At 40.3% G+C, this 16,148-nt stretch overlaps 1 protein-coding gene across 1 annotated transcript; it reads right to left on the bottom strand.

The window, feature by feature from the left end:
* Nucleotides 1-1,079: 1,079 nt before the first annotated feature.
* Nucleotides 1,080-14,955, bottom strand: mat2al (methionine adenosyltransferase II, alpha-like). Its single transcript, XM_084325384.1, has 10 exons — nucleotides 14,901-14,955; nucleotides 14,633-14,795; nucleotides 10,714-10,791; nucleotides 9,425-9,547; nucleotides 7,770-7,882; nucleotides 6,426-6,569; nucleotides 5,812-6,030; nucleotides 5,320-5,502; nucleotides 2,436-2,569; nucleotides 1,080-1,467 (listed from the first exon to the last, which is right to left on the bottom strand). The coding sequence occupies exons 2-10, from the start codon at nucleotides 14,703-14,705 to the stop codon at nucleotides 1,365-1,367; spliced, it is 1,170 nt and encodes a 389-aa protein (XP_084181510.1). The 5' UTR covers nucleotides 14,706-14,795; nucleotides 14,901-14,955; the 3' UTR covers nucleotides 1,080-1,364.
* Between the last annotated feature and the right edge of the window lie 1,193 nt (nucleotides 14,956-16,148).

Below are 16,148 nucleotides of genomic sequence, written 5' to 3'. Positions count from 1 at the left end.
AGACACACAAAGACTAAATACTAGACACTGGTTTATTTTCCCCCTGTAATAAATGTAATATATATATATATATATATATATATATATATATATATATATATATATATTTTTTTTTTTTTAAATGTATTGTCGTACAGCACCAGTCTGTAACAGTAAAGTGCAATAGTAATATACAATGTACAGGTGATTCAACTGGGAATAAAATATATAAATTAGTACTACTGAGTAATAGTGCTAATCAGATGTATGTACAGAGTTGTAGTATTAATATTCATGGAATGTCCTTCAACTCACGCTAAAATTGGAGGTTCTCCCTTCCCTTGGAATGTTTAAATGTATGATTTCAGACCATTGTGTGACTACCTGTAACTGTTTTAGTTGATATTTTAAAATAATTTTTTAAACGTTTTTAATTTGTTTTACTCTGGTGTTTAAATTTCTGTGAATAGTCTTTATTATGTACTGTACAATCGTCGTTTCTGTAAATGAGGGAAACCTCAGATGCTTACGATTTTAAATAAAGGTTGAAATGAAATGAAATACAGTGATACAAGTATAAGGACACTATGGTAGTAAGTCATACTGGCCAGCAGCGTAACTATAGTCATAGTAGGTAAGGGATATGTACAGATATAGATGTAGTATCTAAAAAGGATTATATGCAGGTATGTACACAGATGTGGATATATATATATATATATATATATGGTAATAATAAATATACAGTATTATTGTACATGCTATCATACAGCGTTATATGCAGGTGTATATGTAGATATATAGAAGGATTATATGCAGGTATATTCAGACAGATATGGATATATATATGCAGTAAATATAAATGTATATATACGTATATACAGTACAGCAGTATTGTACATGCTATCATACAGAGTTATGCAGGTGTATATGTAGATATATAGAAGGATTATATGCAGGTATATTCAGACAGATATAGATATATATATGCAGTAAATATAAATATATAAACATGCTATCATACAGTTATATGGGTAGACTATAGTATGAGGTAGGTAGTGATTATTATACAACTAGGCCTAGACACAACTTTGAGAGATCTTTTGATTTTATTTGGATTTTGACAGTGACAGAGATACAAGTCATTCAAACCAATGAAATCTGCATGAAATATCAAAAGTCTAAAACGAATGAAGCATCACCATTGATTGATTGATTGACAATCAACAGTGATTCTTGGTGATCAAATAACTGGAACGTGATTAAGTGATTCTTGGTGATCAAATAACTGGAACGTGATTAAGTGATTCTTGGTGATCAAATAACTGGAACGTGATTAAGTGATTCTTGGTGATCAAATAACTGGAACGTGATTAAGTGTACACTCAGAGCACCAGGGTCTTGGGCTTCTCCCAGGGAAACTCGTCCCTCCCGAAGTGACCATAGCAGGCAGTGGACTGGTAGATTGGCCGTTTCAACCCCAGCTCTCTGTCAAATTAAATAAAATTAAAATCAATTAGATTAGATTCTAATGTATTGTCGTCATCATCATACGGCACGAGTACAGTACAACGGAAATACGTTTGGCATCCAGCCAGAGTGCAATAGCAATATACAATGTACACACTGGATTAAACTGGGTATAAATTAAACATATATAATAGTACTACTGAGTAATAGTGCTAATCAGATGTTTGTACACAGTTGTAGTATTATATATATAGTTAAATTCAATACCTAACTTTGTACTTCTATATACAAATATAGAAAAGAAAACGCATCTGCAGATAAAGACAGAAAAACAAACAAGTAGAGCTTCAGTGATTAAAGGGATATTTCAGATTTTTGGAACCCCATTTGCTACCAATGATGTTGTTGAGTCCTTTCTCAGCACAATCCATGCTGTTCATCACGTTCGCTCCGGATAGTTAACGCAAAGTCAATGGGGTCAAGCTCCTGTCAAGCTGACCGAAGACAAGTGGCATCTACTTTTGTGTTGCACTGTGGAGTATATCTCAGCCGTCTTCAGTCAGCTGGTACAGACAGGAGCTTGACCCCCATGGACTTTGCTAACCAGCCGGAGGTAGTTTGAGGAACAGTATGGATTGTGCTGATAAAGGAACTCTATTGATCAATAACATAATTGATGATCTGAACCTGTATAGTCTCTTACTTCCCTATGACTCCAGGCCTCAAGTCAAAGTTCTTCTGAACCTTTATAGTCTCTTACTTCACTATGACTCCAAGCCTCAAGTCAAAGTTCTCCTGGAGCTTTAGTCTCTTACTTCACTATGACTCCAGGCCTCAAGTCAAAGTTCTCCTGGAGCTTTATAGTCTCTTACTTCACTATGACTCCAGGCCTCAAGTGAAAGTTCTTCTGAACCTTTATAGTCTCTTACTTCCCTATGACTCCAGGCCTCAAGTCAAAGTTATTATGAACCTGTATAGTATCTTACTTCACTATGACCCCAGGCCTCAAGTCAAAGTTCTTCTGAACGATCCTCAGCAGCTCATCCTCATCCCTGGTCGAAGTGCCGTAGTGGAACACAGAGATGGAGAGGGGATGACTGATGCTGATGGCATAGGAGATCTACAGAACATACAGAGAGAACATAAGAGATCTACAGAACACAACATACATGTCATAAGGGATCTACAGGACACAACATACATGTCATAAGAGATCTACAGAATACAACATACATGTCATAAGAGATCTACAGAACACAACAGACATGTCATAAGAGATCTACAGGACACAACAGACAGGTCATAAGAGATCTACAGAACACAACAGACATGTCATAAGAGATCTACAGAACACAACAGACAGGTCATAAGAGATCTACAGAACACAACAGACATGTCATAAGAGATCTACAGAACACAACAGACAGGTCATAAGAGATCTACAGAACACAACAGACATGTCATAAGAGATCTACAGAACACAACAGACAGGTCATAAGTGATCTACAGAACACAACAGACAGGTCATAAGTGATCTACAGAACACAGCAGACATGTCATAAGTGATCTACAGAACACAACAGACATGACAGCAGACATGTCATAAGAGATCTACAGGACACAACAGACATGTCATAAGAGATCTACAGGACACAACAGACACGTCATAAGAGATCTACAGAACACAACAGACATGACAGCAGACATGTCATAAGTGATCTACAGGACACTAGACATTCCGGTCATTAGTCGCTACTAATCAAGCCTTCTGATAAGACCGTACCCGATCGCTGACTCATTCAGTCGCCCAGAGGTCAAAGGAACATGAGACACAACTGGTGGTTCAACGGAGGCAAGAGTGAAGCCGTGCAGCAGAGCGACTCCAGTACATGTCTGACCACTAAGTGTGTCTGACTCTTAACCACCAAAACCTGCACGGACTACAACGTATGACGTATATCGTGCCAGTTAGGGTACCTTGTGTGTACTGCTCCTTGTGTATACAGTTTACTTGTACTCGTACTCATAGTTTATATAAACCAGATTCAAATAGTTATTGCCTATATTTATTGTAACGTATAATATAACCGATGGGGCATACAGACCCTATGGTTTATATTATAATATGTTAATATTGTAATTTTTTCCTCATATTTCTATATTCAGTTACAATTTTATTGCCTATATTTATGTCTTTCTTCTATTACCCTGTCCATACCTGTACCTCCCCTCCCCCCTCCCCCACAATGCTATGATGCCCAAATTTCCCCAAGGGGATCAATAAAGGAATATCTTATATTATCTTATCTTGACAAATATTGTGGAGTATAGAGCGTATCTGACGGTATAGAGCGTATCTGACGGTATAGAGCGTATCTGACGGTATATAGCGCATCTAACGTATAGAGCGTATCTAACATATAGAGCGTATCTAACATATAGAGCGTATCTAACATATAGAGCGTATCTGACGTATAGAGCGTATCTGACATAGAGTGTATCTGACATATAGAGCGTATCTAACGTATAGAGTGTATCTGACATATAGAGCGTATCTGACATATAGAGTGTATCTGACATATAGAGCGTATCTAACGTATAGAGCGTATCTGACGTATAGAGCGTATCTGACATAGAGTGTATCTGACATATAGAGCGTATCTGACATATAGAGCGTATCTAACGTATAGAGCGTATCTATATCTAACATATAGAGCGTATCTAACATATAGAGCGTATCTAACGTATAGAGCGTATCTAACGTATAGAGCGTATTTAACGTATAGAGCGTATCTAACGTATAGAGCGTATCTAACATATAGAGCGTATCTAACATATAGAGCGTATCTAACGTATAGAGCGTATCTAACGTATAGAGTGTATCTGACGGTATATAGAGCGTATCTAACGTATAGAGCGTATCTAACATATAGAGCGTATCTAACGTATAGAGTGTATCTGACGGTATATAGAGCGTATCTAACATATAGAGTGTATCTAACATATAGAGTGTATCTGACATATAGAGTGTATCTGACATATAGAGTGTATCTAATGTATAGAGCGTATCTGACATATAGTGTATCTGACATATAGAGCGTATCTAACGTATAGTGTATCTGACGGTATATAGAGCGTATCTAACATATGTAAATGTAAATGTAGAGCGTATCTAACATATAGAGTGTATCTAACGTATAGAGCGTATCTGACATATAGAGCGTATCTAACATATAGAGCGTATCTGACATATAGAGTGTATCTAACATATAGAGCGTATCTGACGTATAGAGCGTATCTAACATAGTGTATCTAACGTATAGAGCGTATCTGACATATAGAGCATATCTAACGTATAGAGTGTATCTGACATATAGAGCGTATCTAACATATAGTGTGTCTGACATATAGAGCGTATCTAACGTATAGAGCGTATCTAACATATAGAGTGTATCTGACGGTATATAGAGCGTATCTAACGTATAGAGCGTATCTAACGTATAGAGCGTATCTAACATATAGAGCGTATCTAACGTATAGAGTGTATCTGACGGTATATAGAGCGTATCTAACATATAGAGCGTATCTAACATATAGAGCGTATCTAACATATAGAGCGTATCTAACATATAGAGCGTATCTGACATATAGAGCGTATCTAACGTATAGAGCGTATCTAACATATAGAGCGTATCTAACATATAGAGCGTATCTAACATATAGAGCGTATCTAACGTATAGAGCGTATCTGACATATAGAGCGTATCTAACGTATAGAGCGTATCTAACATATAGAGCGTATCTAACATATAGAGCGTATCTGACATATAGAGCGTATCTGACGGTATATAGAGCGTATATCCTGCTCACCTGCACCAGGGCCCTCCTGCAGAGGTTGGCTTTAACCAGGGACTTGGCGACCCAGCGGGCGGCGTAGGCTCCAGAGCGGTCCATCTTGGAGTAGTCTTTTCCAGAGAAGGCACCTCCTCCATGACCCCCCCAGCCTCCATAGGTGTCCACTATGATCTTACGCCCCGTGAGGCCTGCGTCGCTCTGGTTTTAGGACACACACACACACACACACACACACACACACACACACACACACACACACACACACACACACACACACACACACACACACACACACACACACACACACACACACACACACACACACACACACACACACACACACACACACACACACACAGATTATCAGGGCTGGTTTCAACACCACTTCAACACACACCACTTTTTAATACCACTTAGAGCAAAGTTTAATTAATACCAATTTCACGAGCATACGAGCAAAAGAAAAAAGTGACCGTGATTAATCCTGCCCCGGCGGCGACCTCTGACCTGTGGGCCTCCGACCAGGAACTTCCCGCTGGGCAGCAGGTGGTAGATGGTCTTCTCGTCCAGGTACTGGGCAGGGATCACCACCTTCACCACCTTCTCCATCAGACTGCGCCGGATCTCCTCCAGCGTGACGTCGGGGCTGTGCTGCACGGAGATGACCACGGTGTGGACGCGCACCGGCTCCATGGCTCCCGCGTTGTCCCGGTACTCCACGGTGACCTGCGGGGGGCGCCGAGGACACACGTGTCTGAAAAAGAGGTCTTATTCCATGTGGCCAGTGAGCGAAAGAAAAACCGATCACACAAATGTCACCGTTCAGGAAAAAAAATATATATATAATTGCCTCCTCATGCAAGATGATGCCCTGGGCAGCTGCCCATGTTGCCCATGCCTAAGTCCGCCACTGATGCCCATGACTACTGACGGTTACAACAACCGCACCAGGCAGACGGCACGGTACCGGTCGCAGACGGCAAGCTGGCGTGAACCACGGGACTTACCCCCCCCCGTCTGTGCTTTTCTTGTTCGTCTACTTTAAGAGTAGGTAAGGGATATGTACAGATATAGATATAGTATCTACAGGTATGTAAAAAGGATTATTATACAGCGCTCACCTGTGTTTTAGAGTCCGGTCGTATCCAAGGACACTCTCCGTTGCAGGACAACGCCTTCATCCTGCGGTTGAGTTTATGGGCGAGCATGAGGGTTAAGGGCATGCACTCGTCCGTCTCGTCCGTGGCATAGCCGAACATCACACCCTGAAGACAGAAGAAGCCTCTTAAAGACCTGAGAGCCTGTGATCGAGACAAGTCACTGACACAACAGTGACGGGGGGGGGGGGGGCAACAGTGGCTCGGTAGGTAGAGCAGTCGATCCGGAGGTTCCCGGATTCACATTCATCGGGTGGATTCACATTCATTCCCGACACGATACACGTGGCTCTTGGCATCATATTTGAGCAAAACCAATATCCTGTGTCGACCTGGCATTGACCCAAATGTCCCAGTATCCATATGTGTAACCCAGTATCCTACATCTATATCTGTTCATATCCCGTATGCTGTATATACCATATATATACATTTATTCTTACCGTATATATATCTATCCACATCTGTCTGTACATACCTGCATATAATCCTTTTTACATATCTGTAGATAACTATCTATCTATATCTGTAGATATCCCTTACCTACTCTTACTAGTTACGCTGCTGGCCAGTACGACTTACTATCATAGTGTCTTTTATACCTGCATCACTGTACATATTAATACTACAACTCTGTACATACATCTGATTAGCACTATTACTCAGTAGTACTAATTTATATATTTTATACCCGGTTTAATCACCTGTACATTGTATATGTGACCAATCTTTCACCGTCGGCTAAAAACACATTTCTTCAATCAATATCTGAAATGAGAAAAAATAACCTTCTCACTGTCCTCTATCATGCACTCTTCCTACTATACTACTATGGCTTTACTACTATGCACTAAACACTGCACCACCCACGTTTCAACACTGTTTGATGAACATTGTTACCGGTACTCAGCTGAAAGAGGTGTACCCTTCCTGCTGACTTTGGATAAAAGCGTCAGCTAGATGACTAAATGTAAATTAATAAATTAATGTATTGCACTTTACCGTTACATTTGCACTCCGGTTGGATGGAAAACCTATTTGCGTTCTATTGTACTTGTGCCGTACGATGACAATACATTTGAATCTAATCTAATCTAAAGTATCGGTGCATCACTAACGGCAAGCGTAGAAGGCCGCTTCCCGTTACCGGTGTGTGTTCCGTGATCGCACGCCCGTGTTCACCTCACCGCCTGGTCTCACTCCCAACTGCCGTCGGTGAATCAGACTCGGTGATAATTCATTGGTGTAATAAAGACAGAGGGATCAGATAAGAGTTAACGGCGTAAACAAGATGGTGTCGTCGCGAACCTGATCCCCCGCTCCGATGTCCTCCTCCGCCCTGCCTTCGAACACGCAGTCGGAGATCTCCGCACACTGGGGCTCCAGGGCCACCAGCACGTTGCAGGTCTTGTAGTCGAAACCTGCAGGAAACAGGCGAGAGAGCGTCTTGGGTTAACCCTTTCACTGCGACAATACAAGAAGGTTAACCCTTTCACCGCCACTACCATAGGGTTAACCGTCTGTAGTGTGGTAGTGAAAGGGTTAACTCCGTTTGGGAGTTCTCAGAGGAACAATGTTTTTCCAAACGTTATTATCTAAAGATGGTACGTTAAAGAGTTATATAACCGATCGGCACCTTCGTTTACACCGTTTATTTTTCCTCATTATTTCTATATTCAGATCAAATTGTATTGCCTATATTTATGTCTATTACCCTGCCCATACCTGTACCCCCCCCCCCCCCATGCTGCTATGATGCCTGAATGTACCCAAGGGGATCAATAAAGGAATATCGTTACTTATCAAGTTAAAATGTTGTTTTATTTGTCATTATAAGGTACATTATAGTGAAATACTTGGTTCTGTGAGATTGTGCTTCATACAGTAAAAGTAAAAGAGTAAAGACCAACACTATACAAAATATACAATAGACAAACTAAAATGTAAAAAATTTAAATAAAGATCTTATCTAGGATTATCTTAAATGATCTTATCTTATCTTATGAGTGTTGTGTTCACTCATAGTTAAAGACAGTAGAGATTGAGTACTTTATTATCTAAACATGGTAAGTTAGAGTGTTGTGTTCATTCATAGTTAAAGACAGTAGAGGTTGAGTACTTTATTATCTAAAGATGGTAAGTTAGAGTGTTGTGTTCATTCATAGTTAAAGACAGTAGAGGTTGAGTACTTTATTATCTAAAGATGGTAAGTTAGAGTGTTGTGTTCATTCATAGTTAAAGACAGTAGAGTAGAGGTTGAGTACTGTATTATCTAAAGATGATGGTAAGTTAGATGGTGTGTTCATTCATAGTTAAAGACAGTAGAGGTTTAGTACTGTATTATCTAAAGATGATGATAAGTTAGATGGTGTGTTCATTCATAGTTAAAGACAGTAGAGTAGAGGTTGAGTACTGTATTATCTAAAGATGATGGTAAATTAGATGGTGTGTTCATTCAGGCCTAACAAAATTAATAGTTGGTTTCAGGTTGGTTGTCAGTTTGGCCATGGGTAGGTAGGGAATTTATTTTATTTTATTTTTTTATTTTATTCTTTCCCACGGCGACTATGGATAGGGAATTTCTTTATTTAATTAAAATGTTCACAACAACATGGATGCATGTACTCTGCCAGCATGTTTAATATCCATAATACTAAATGTTTGACTAAGATTTCTATGAAACTTTATTTAAAAAAAAAAAAAATCTGATTTTTTTTTTTTTTTTTTTTATATTTTTTTTTAAAACTCATAAAATATATTGGGTCGCACCTAAATCGGCAGGGTCGGTCGGCAACCTGAAACCAACTATTATTTTTGTTAGGCCCCATAGTTAAAGACAGTAGAGGTTTAGTACTGTATTATCTAAAGATGATGGTAAGTTAGATGGTGTGTTCATTCATAGTTAAAGACAGTAGAGGTTGAGTACTTTATTATCTGAAGATCAAATAAATGATCCTGCCTACCTTTGGAAGAGTCATCGTACCCGATCTTCTTGACGGTGTCTCGTACCACAGTCTGAAGGTCCACAATAGCCTTGGAAGTCACTTCTCCACATAGTAAGATCATGCCCGTCTTCGCCACACATTCTGTTACCAAAAAGATTTCATATTGTCTTGGAATACAGACGGTTTCACTGGAATTCTGTTGCTAGGGGAACAGTTTTTACTAGGGATGCTCGATATTGGCTTTTTTACCGATACCGATATACCGATATTGTCCAACTCTTAATTTCCGATACCGATATCAACCGATACCGATATATGCAGGGTCCCCCCCCCAAAATGGAATAATTTCAGGTAATTAACATTACATATCTCTTGTTGTGGAATTAACACAACATTATGCATACTTTTGACAATAAATAAAATCAGAATTTGTTCTTACTTGCTTGCCTGGGTAAATAAAGGTTATATAAAAGAAAAAAGAAAAAAAATTGAAAACCGATACTGATATTTTCCGATATCACATTTTTATGCCGATGTCGGCCGATAATATCGGTAGGCCGATAATATCGGACATCCCTAGTTTTTACCCAAATGTATTTCACGGGGGCCATGTGGTAGGATATGTAGCACCGACATCGTCAATACTTTGAGCTCTCATTCTAACCATTATCTCCTGCACCCACACCCCTTACCCTAAACCAGGTTCATATCCTATTCCCTACCCCTACACCCCTTACCCTAAACCGGATTCATATCCTATTCCCTACCCCTACACCTCTTACCCTAAACCGGGTAGATATCCTATTCCCAAACCAGTACTAAACAGGGGCCAGCTTAGATTTTAGAGGATCGGATTCGTCATATAGACCTGTTCGCTGTCCACGTCAGACTCAGTGTGCGCGCGCATCAAGGGGGGAAAAGGAACGTAATCCTGGTCAGAACAACAGGGCAGACTACAATATATTTGCATTTGTTAGCCATGCTAGCGATCTAAACAATCAATCCATGCCAAAGCTAGATATGTAAAAGGTGAAAGACTCACACACTCACAGCCATGCTAATTTGGCAAAATTACATCCATCCGTTTTCATTTGAAACTACTTTTAGTCAGGGGAGTGCCATGGTTTATCCATAGAGCCCCTTTGTACTCACGCAGGTAGGGGGTCACGTGACTCAGTTGGTATTGCTGATTGGCTCGAACACGGTATGTTTGTAAACAGCGAACATGTCTATTACAACATTTGAGATCTGCTATTGAGTCTTATTGTTCAGGTTTGTGTTGATGATAACGTCAGTATAGTACTCACCACAGGCCACTTTAGACTCTGGGTCTTGAGATATATAGGCATCGACGACGGCATCGCTGATCTGATCACACATTTTATCTGTGGATACAAGCTGAGATGTAAACTTCTGCACCACAATATCACTGGTCACTGCTAAATAATAATAATAATAATAATAATAATAATAATAATAATAATAATAATAATAATAATAATAATAATAATAATAATAATAATAATATAACCATATAACTCTGTATGATAGCATGTACAATAGTGCATAGTATATTATATGTATATAATATATACACCTGTATATATCCCATATAAATCAGTTCTGTGGTGCTGAATTTCTTTTGGGATTAATTAAGTACTTCTATTCTATTCTATTCTATACATATCCCTTACCTACTCTTACTAGTTACGCTTCTGGCCAGTATGACTTACTACCATAGTGTATTTTTTATACCTGTATCACTGTACATATTAATACTGGCTATGTCTTTACAAACATAGCCACAACACTGGTTAATAAACGACCCTCCCACTCAGGGCATTTTGGGGTAAAACACATCCTAGCCTTCTACAAAAACCTAGGGGTCCGCAAAGACGACTTCAAACTTGAAATGGTAACAACAGTTGAGGACGGTACTCAAAAAACTGAGCCCCCTCCAACCTAACAAGGCCACTGGCCATCACAATATCCCCTCCAAATTCCTCAGACTCAGCAGCCGCCATCACCCCAGTCATCACACACATAATAAACCTCTCCATAAAACAGGGATACGTCCCCAAACACTTCAAAATTGCGAGTGAACGCCCTGCACAAAAAAGGCAGCAAATTAGACCCAGGCAACTACCGCCCTGTTTCTATTCTTACCTCCATCTCGAAAGTCATGGAAAAAATGATCTATGAACAGGTCGACCTGTAGGAGTCGCTGTCCACAACGCCCGATCCCCACCCATCAGTTTCCCTCCCCCTAATACTGCTAATGTGTATTAGTGAGGACGACCAGCTAAACTGAAAGCAATGTGGAGAGCTGGGCTCGAACAGGGAGGTGAACCTGTTCGAGCCCAGTCTCCAGTATTCGTGGTGAGCGCCTTGCCCACTGCACCACGTAGCCGCCCATGCCTTCTCTATTTGAATGACCACATCAAACTAGGGCTGGGCGATATGGCCTAAATATGATATCACGATATTTTCTGACCTTTCGGCGATACACGATACGCATCACGATGTTTTTCTTTTTTTCCCCAAACAATTCATTATGAGGCTTACCAAGACAGTATTTGAGTTTGCAAGCTAACATTAAAGACAAAATAAAATACCCATGCATTTAGCATTTTTATATTATATATTAGATTTAGATTATTGGATTATTAGATTATATATTGCATATATTTAGCAATGAGATATTATATGATTTAGATATGAAATATGATGAATTGAAAATGGGGGACCCTGATGTAAACAAGACGAAAGTCTTTCGCTGGTCTGCATCCCCTTAACAATTGTATGTATTGAGCTGTACTGTACCCATTCTGCAATATGTTAATAAAGTTTTAAATCAATCAATAGGATTTTAGCATTTTTATGAAACTACTGTATATTTGTATGTCTCTAAATGTTTTGATGAATTGAAAATGGAGGACCCTTATGTAAAAAAGCCGAAAGTCTTTTTCTGGTCTTCATCCTCCAGTCAGTCCACTGTTGTTGTATTGAGCTGTACTGTATTGTTTAATTTGTACCCATTCTGCAATCGTTAATAACGTTCATTCATTTTGATTGACAGTCGAGTCTGCCAATTACGTCACACCGCTTGTACCCGCCCTGCTGTTCTTAGCACCAATCGGCAAGCAGCGCTATTCTTTTTTTACTTCCTGAATGCCCTCCTTGATTTTAACGAGAGCTCAGCTCAACGACAACAACAACAGCTCACCGCAGCCGACGAGTGATTACTAGCGCACCGCAGCATGACAACGAGGCATAATGATTTTACTGCAACAAATGTTATAATAAAAGCCTTTCCATACATCTGTCTGATTGAAAACTTTATTAACAGACCGCAGAATGGGCACGCACAACTCGGCACGGACTGAGATATGAACAGTAACGCTTGCTATCTATGTCGTCATCGGACGTTGCTATGTTTGGGTAAATACGCTGATGTGTAACTATATAACGTGTAACTATATAATGTTGATGCCACAAAACGAATGCCTTTGTTAATCATAAGTACTAACTAACTTTGATGCAGTAGTGTGTGGGAGCGGCGTTGTTCAAAAGTTTGAGCGGGGTGGACCAGATTGACGCGACACAATCCTCTTGGGCAAAACATCACGATATCCACGATACGTTAAAAAAGTGTATCGTTAATGAACTGTACCCGATATTTATATAATATCGTCATATCGCCCAGCCCTACATCAAACAAGAAATGGACGCGGGCAAATACTGCGGCATGGTGGTCATGCTGGACCTCCAAAAGGCTTTCGACACTGTCAATCACTCCATTCTGATTGACAAGCTAAACACAATTAGTTTTGAACTTTTGATAGTTCATCAGTGAGCTGGATGCAATCCTACCTGGAGGGGAGAGAACAGATGGTGGAGGTAAATGGTACACTACCCCCCCCCCCTCCCAGTGAGCTGTGGTGTTCCACAAGGAAGCATACTAGTAGGACCGTTACTGTTCCTAATTTATGCAAATGACATGTCATCAGCTTATGACTGCAACTTGTTCCTGTTCGCGGACGACTCAGCCCTGCTGGTCTCTGACCTCAGTCACCTCACCCCTGCCCACTTCGACTACCTAGGATGGCTTAGAGTAGACGACAGAGTACAGCAACTTGCAACGGGCCTGGTCTACAAGATACACTACACCACTAAGGTACCCATGTACATACATACCCATACTTCCCAAAGGTCAGTGAATACCACGACCACAACACCAGAGGGAGTTCCACAAATCATGTTCAACCCAAGGGACTAAACTCGTTTCGCAATTATGCCACAACAATGTGGAACGCCCTACCCACAGCAATAAAATAATGTGAATCCCTACCCTCCTTCAAAACCGCTTCACCCCCCCCCCCCCCCCCCCCCCCGCCTCCCAATGTACAGTTTCTTCCCCCTCAAATGTATATATTCTCTTTTAGAAACTCTGTCTCTTAAACAGTACTGTATAATTGTATATCTTGTATGTCATAAATCTGGATGCAACAGTAGTACTGTATATCTGTATGTCATGACCCTGATGTAAACAAGACGAAAGTCTTTCTCTGGTCTGCATCCCTAGGGCCTTAGCAATTGTGTGTATTGACTTTGAGCCATGGTACTGTATTGTACCCATTCTGCAATCTGTTAATAAAGTTTTCAATCAATGTACATAAATGTCTGATTAGCACTATTACTCAATAGTACTCCTTTATTATTTTATACCCAGTGTAATCACCTGTGTACATTGTACTATCGCACTTTACTGTTACATTTGCACTCTGGTTAGATGTCAAACTTATTTTCGTTGTTATACTGTACTTGTGCTGCATGATGACAATACATTTGAATCGAATCTAATAATAATGTTGATGATGATGACCACTGGACAATAATAACATGTTACTTTTTATAAAGTCCTCGGCTGTATTAGTTGTGGACTGTTGAGTAGGGTATATCTGCAGAGCCGCAAGCCCAACGTCTGGGCGGGGCTTCGTGGCTTGGACTAGGTTTGACTGTGCGTGGGCGGGGCGTCAGACGTTGGCTTGCGGCTCTGCAGATATTCCCTATTGGGACTGTTAGGATAATGATGCTATGGCCGTGGTCCCGTGGACATAATTATTTGCACGCGCTTCCGTTATGACAGAAGGTCTCTCAGTAGAAATTGAAAACAATAGAAGATACAATCTACTAGTATGAACAGACAATAAGTTATAACAATACCTGAGTGTCCTTCCCCGACAGACTCAGATGTAAAGAGGAATGTTTTCCCACAGGATCTTCCGCCGTGGTTCATGCTTTCTGCTGGTTGTTGTTGTTGTTGGAAGTTGAGCGAACTTGATGATCACGAACGTCGACGCTTCAAAGTCGGAGTGGCGTAAAGTTACTGGCAAGAAGATGGTCGTTAATGCATTTATCACATCAACTAAGTTAGGAGCATCCAAAACAATAATTATTAACCGTGTATGTGCGCCATCATTTAATGATTTACCAGTCCAGTACAACGCCCAACCGAGTTTCACCAAGCCGAGTAGTTTCATTCATTATCCTATCACTGTGTTTTCTTTGATAATAACATAGCGCCCCCTACTGGCAGAGATGAAGTCACATACATTGTGTGCATCGCATTGATCATGGAGGCCCTCTCAGAATTAGATTCGATTAGATTCAAATTGTATTGTCATCATCATACAGTACAATGAAAATAAGTTTGGCATACAACCAGAGTGCAAATGTAACAGTAAAGTGCAATATTAATATACAATGTAGTACAGGTGATTAAACTGGGTATAAAATATATGAATTAGTACTACTGAGTATAGTGGTAATCAGATGTATGTACAGAGTTGTAGTATTAATATATACAATATATATACTAATACAGTGATACAGGTATAAAGACACTGGTAGTAAGTTGTACTGGCCAGCAGTGTAACTAGTAAGAGTATATGTAAGGGATATATAGTACCTGGCGGAAAAAAACCTAATCTACGAATTCCAATCTGGCTTCAGAACGTCCCACTCCACTGACACATGCCTCCTCTATTTGAACGACCACATCAAACAAGAGGTGGACGCTGGCAAATACTGCGGCATGGTCATGCTGGACCTACAAAAGGCCTTCGACACTGTCAATCACTCCATTCTAATGGACAAGCTAAAAGCAATTGGTTTTGATAGCCTATCAGTGAGCTGGATGCAATCCTACCTGGAGGGGAGAGAACAGATGGTAGAGGTAAACGGTACTCTATCCCCCCCCCTCACAGTGAGCTGTGGTGTTCCACAAGGAAGCATACTAGGACCGCTACTCTTCCTAATTTATGCAAATGACATGTCGTCAGCCTGTGACTGCAACTTGTTCCTGTTTGCGGACGACTCAGCCCTGCTGGTCTCTGACAAGAACAAATTGCAGGTTGAAAAAACCCTCAGCACGGAACTAGGCAAAATCTGCATATGGCTCGCTGATAACAAACTATCATTACACATGGGCAAAACAGAGTCCATTCTCTTCGGTTCAAATAACAAACTCAGCAAGACCGACGGCTTCTCAGTTACAGTGGGTGACAATATTGTCACAAGGAAAGACGAAATTACCTACCTGGGTTCCATCCTAGAGGCAAATCTTTCCTGTGACAAAATGGCATCCAATGTAATAAAAAAAGTCAACCAACGAACTAGATTCTTGTACCGGATCTCCTCTCTGGTAAACAAGAATACCCTGAAGACTCTGGCAGGAGCA

The sequence above is a fragment of the Notolepis coatsorum genome, assembly GCF_963971535.1.
Source record: "Notolepis coatsorum genome assembly, chromosome: 11".
In the NCBI taxonomy this organism is placed as follows: domain Eukaryota; kingdom Metazoa; phylum Chordata; class Actinopteri; order Aulopiformes; family Paralepididae; genus Notolepis; species Notolepis coatsorum.
Note: the sequence above shows the minus strand (reverse complement) of the source record. Positions and strands in the feature narration are given on the sequence as shown.

Coding starts and splice junctions, on each gene's coding strand:
- mat2al (XM_084325384.1), bottom strand. CDS start 14,705: ATGAACCACGGCGGAAGATCCTGTGGGAAAACATTCCTCTTTACATCT. Junction 7,883..9,424: donor GTACGATGACTCTTCCAAAG/GTAGGCAGGATC, acceptor TGTTTCCTGCAG/GTTTCGACTACAAGACCTGC. Junction 2,570..5,319: donor GCAGGAGGGCCCTGGTGCAG/GTGAGCAGGATA, acceptor TATGTTCTGTAG/ATCTCCTATGCCATCAGCAT.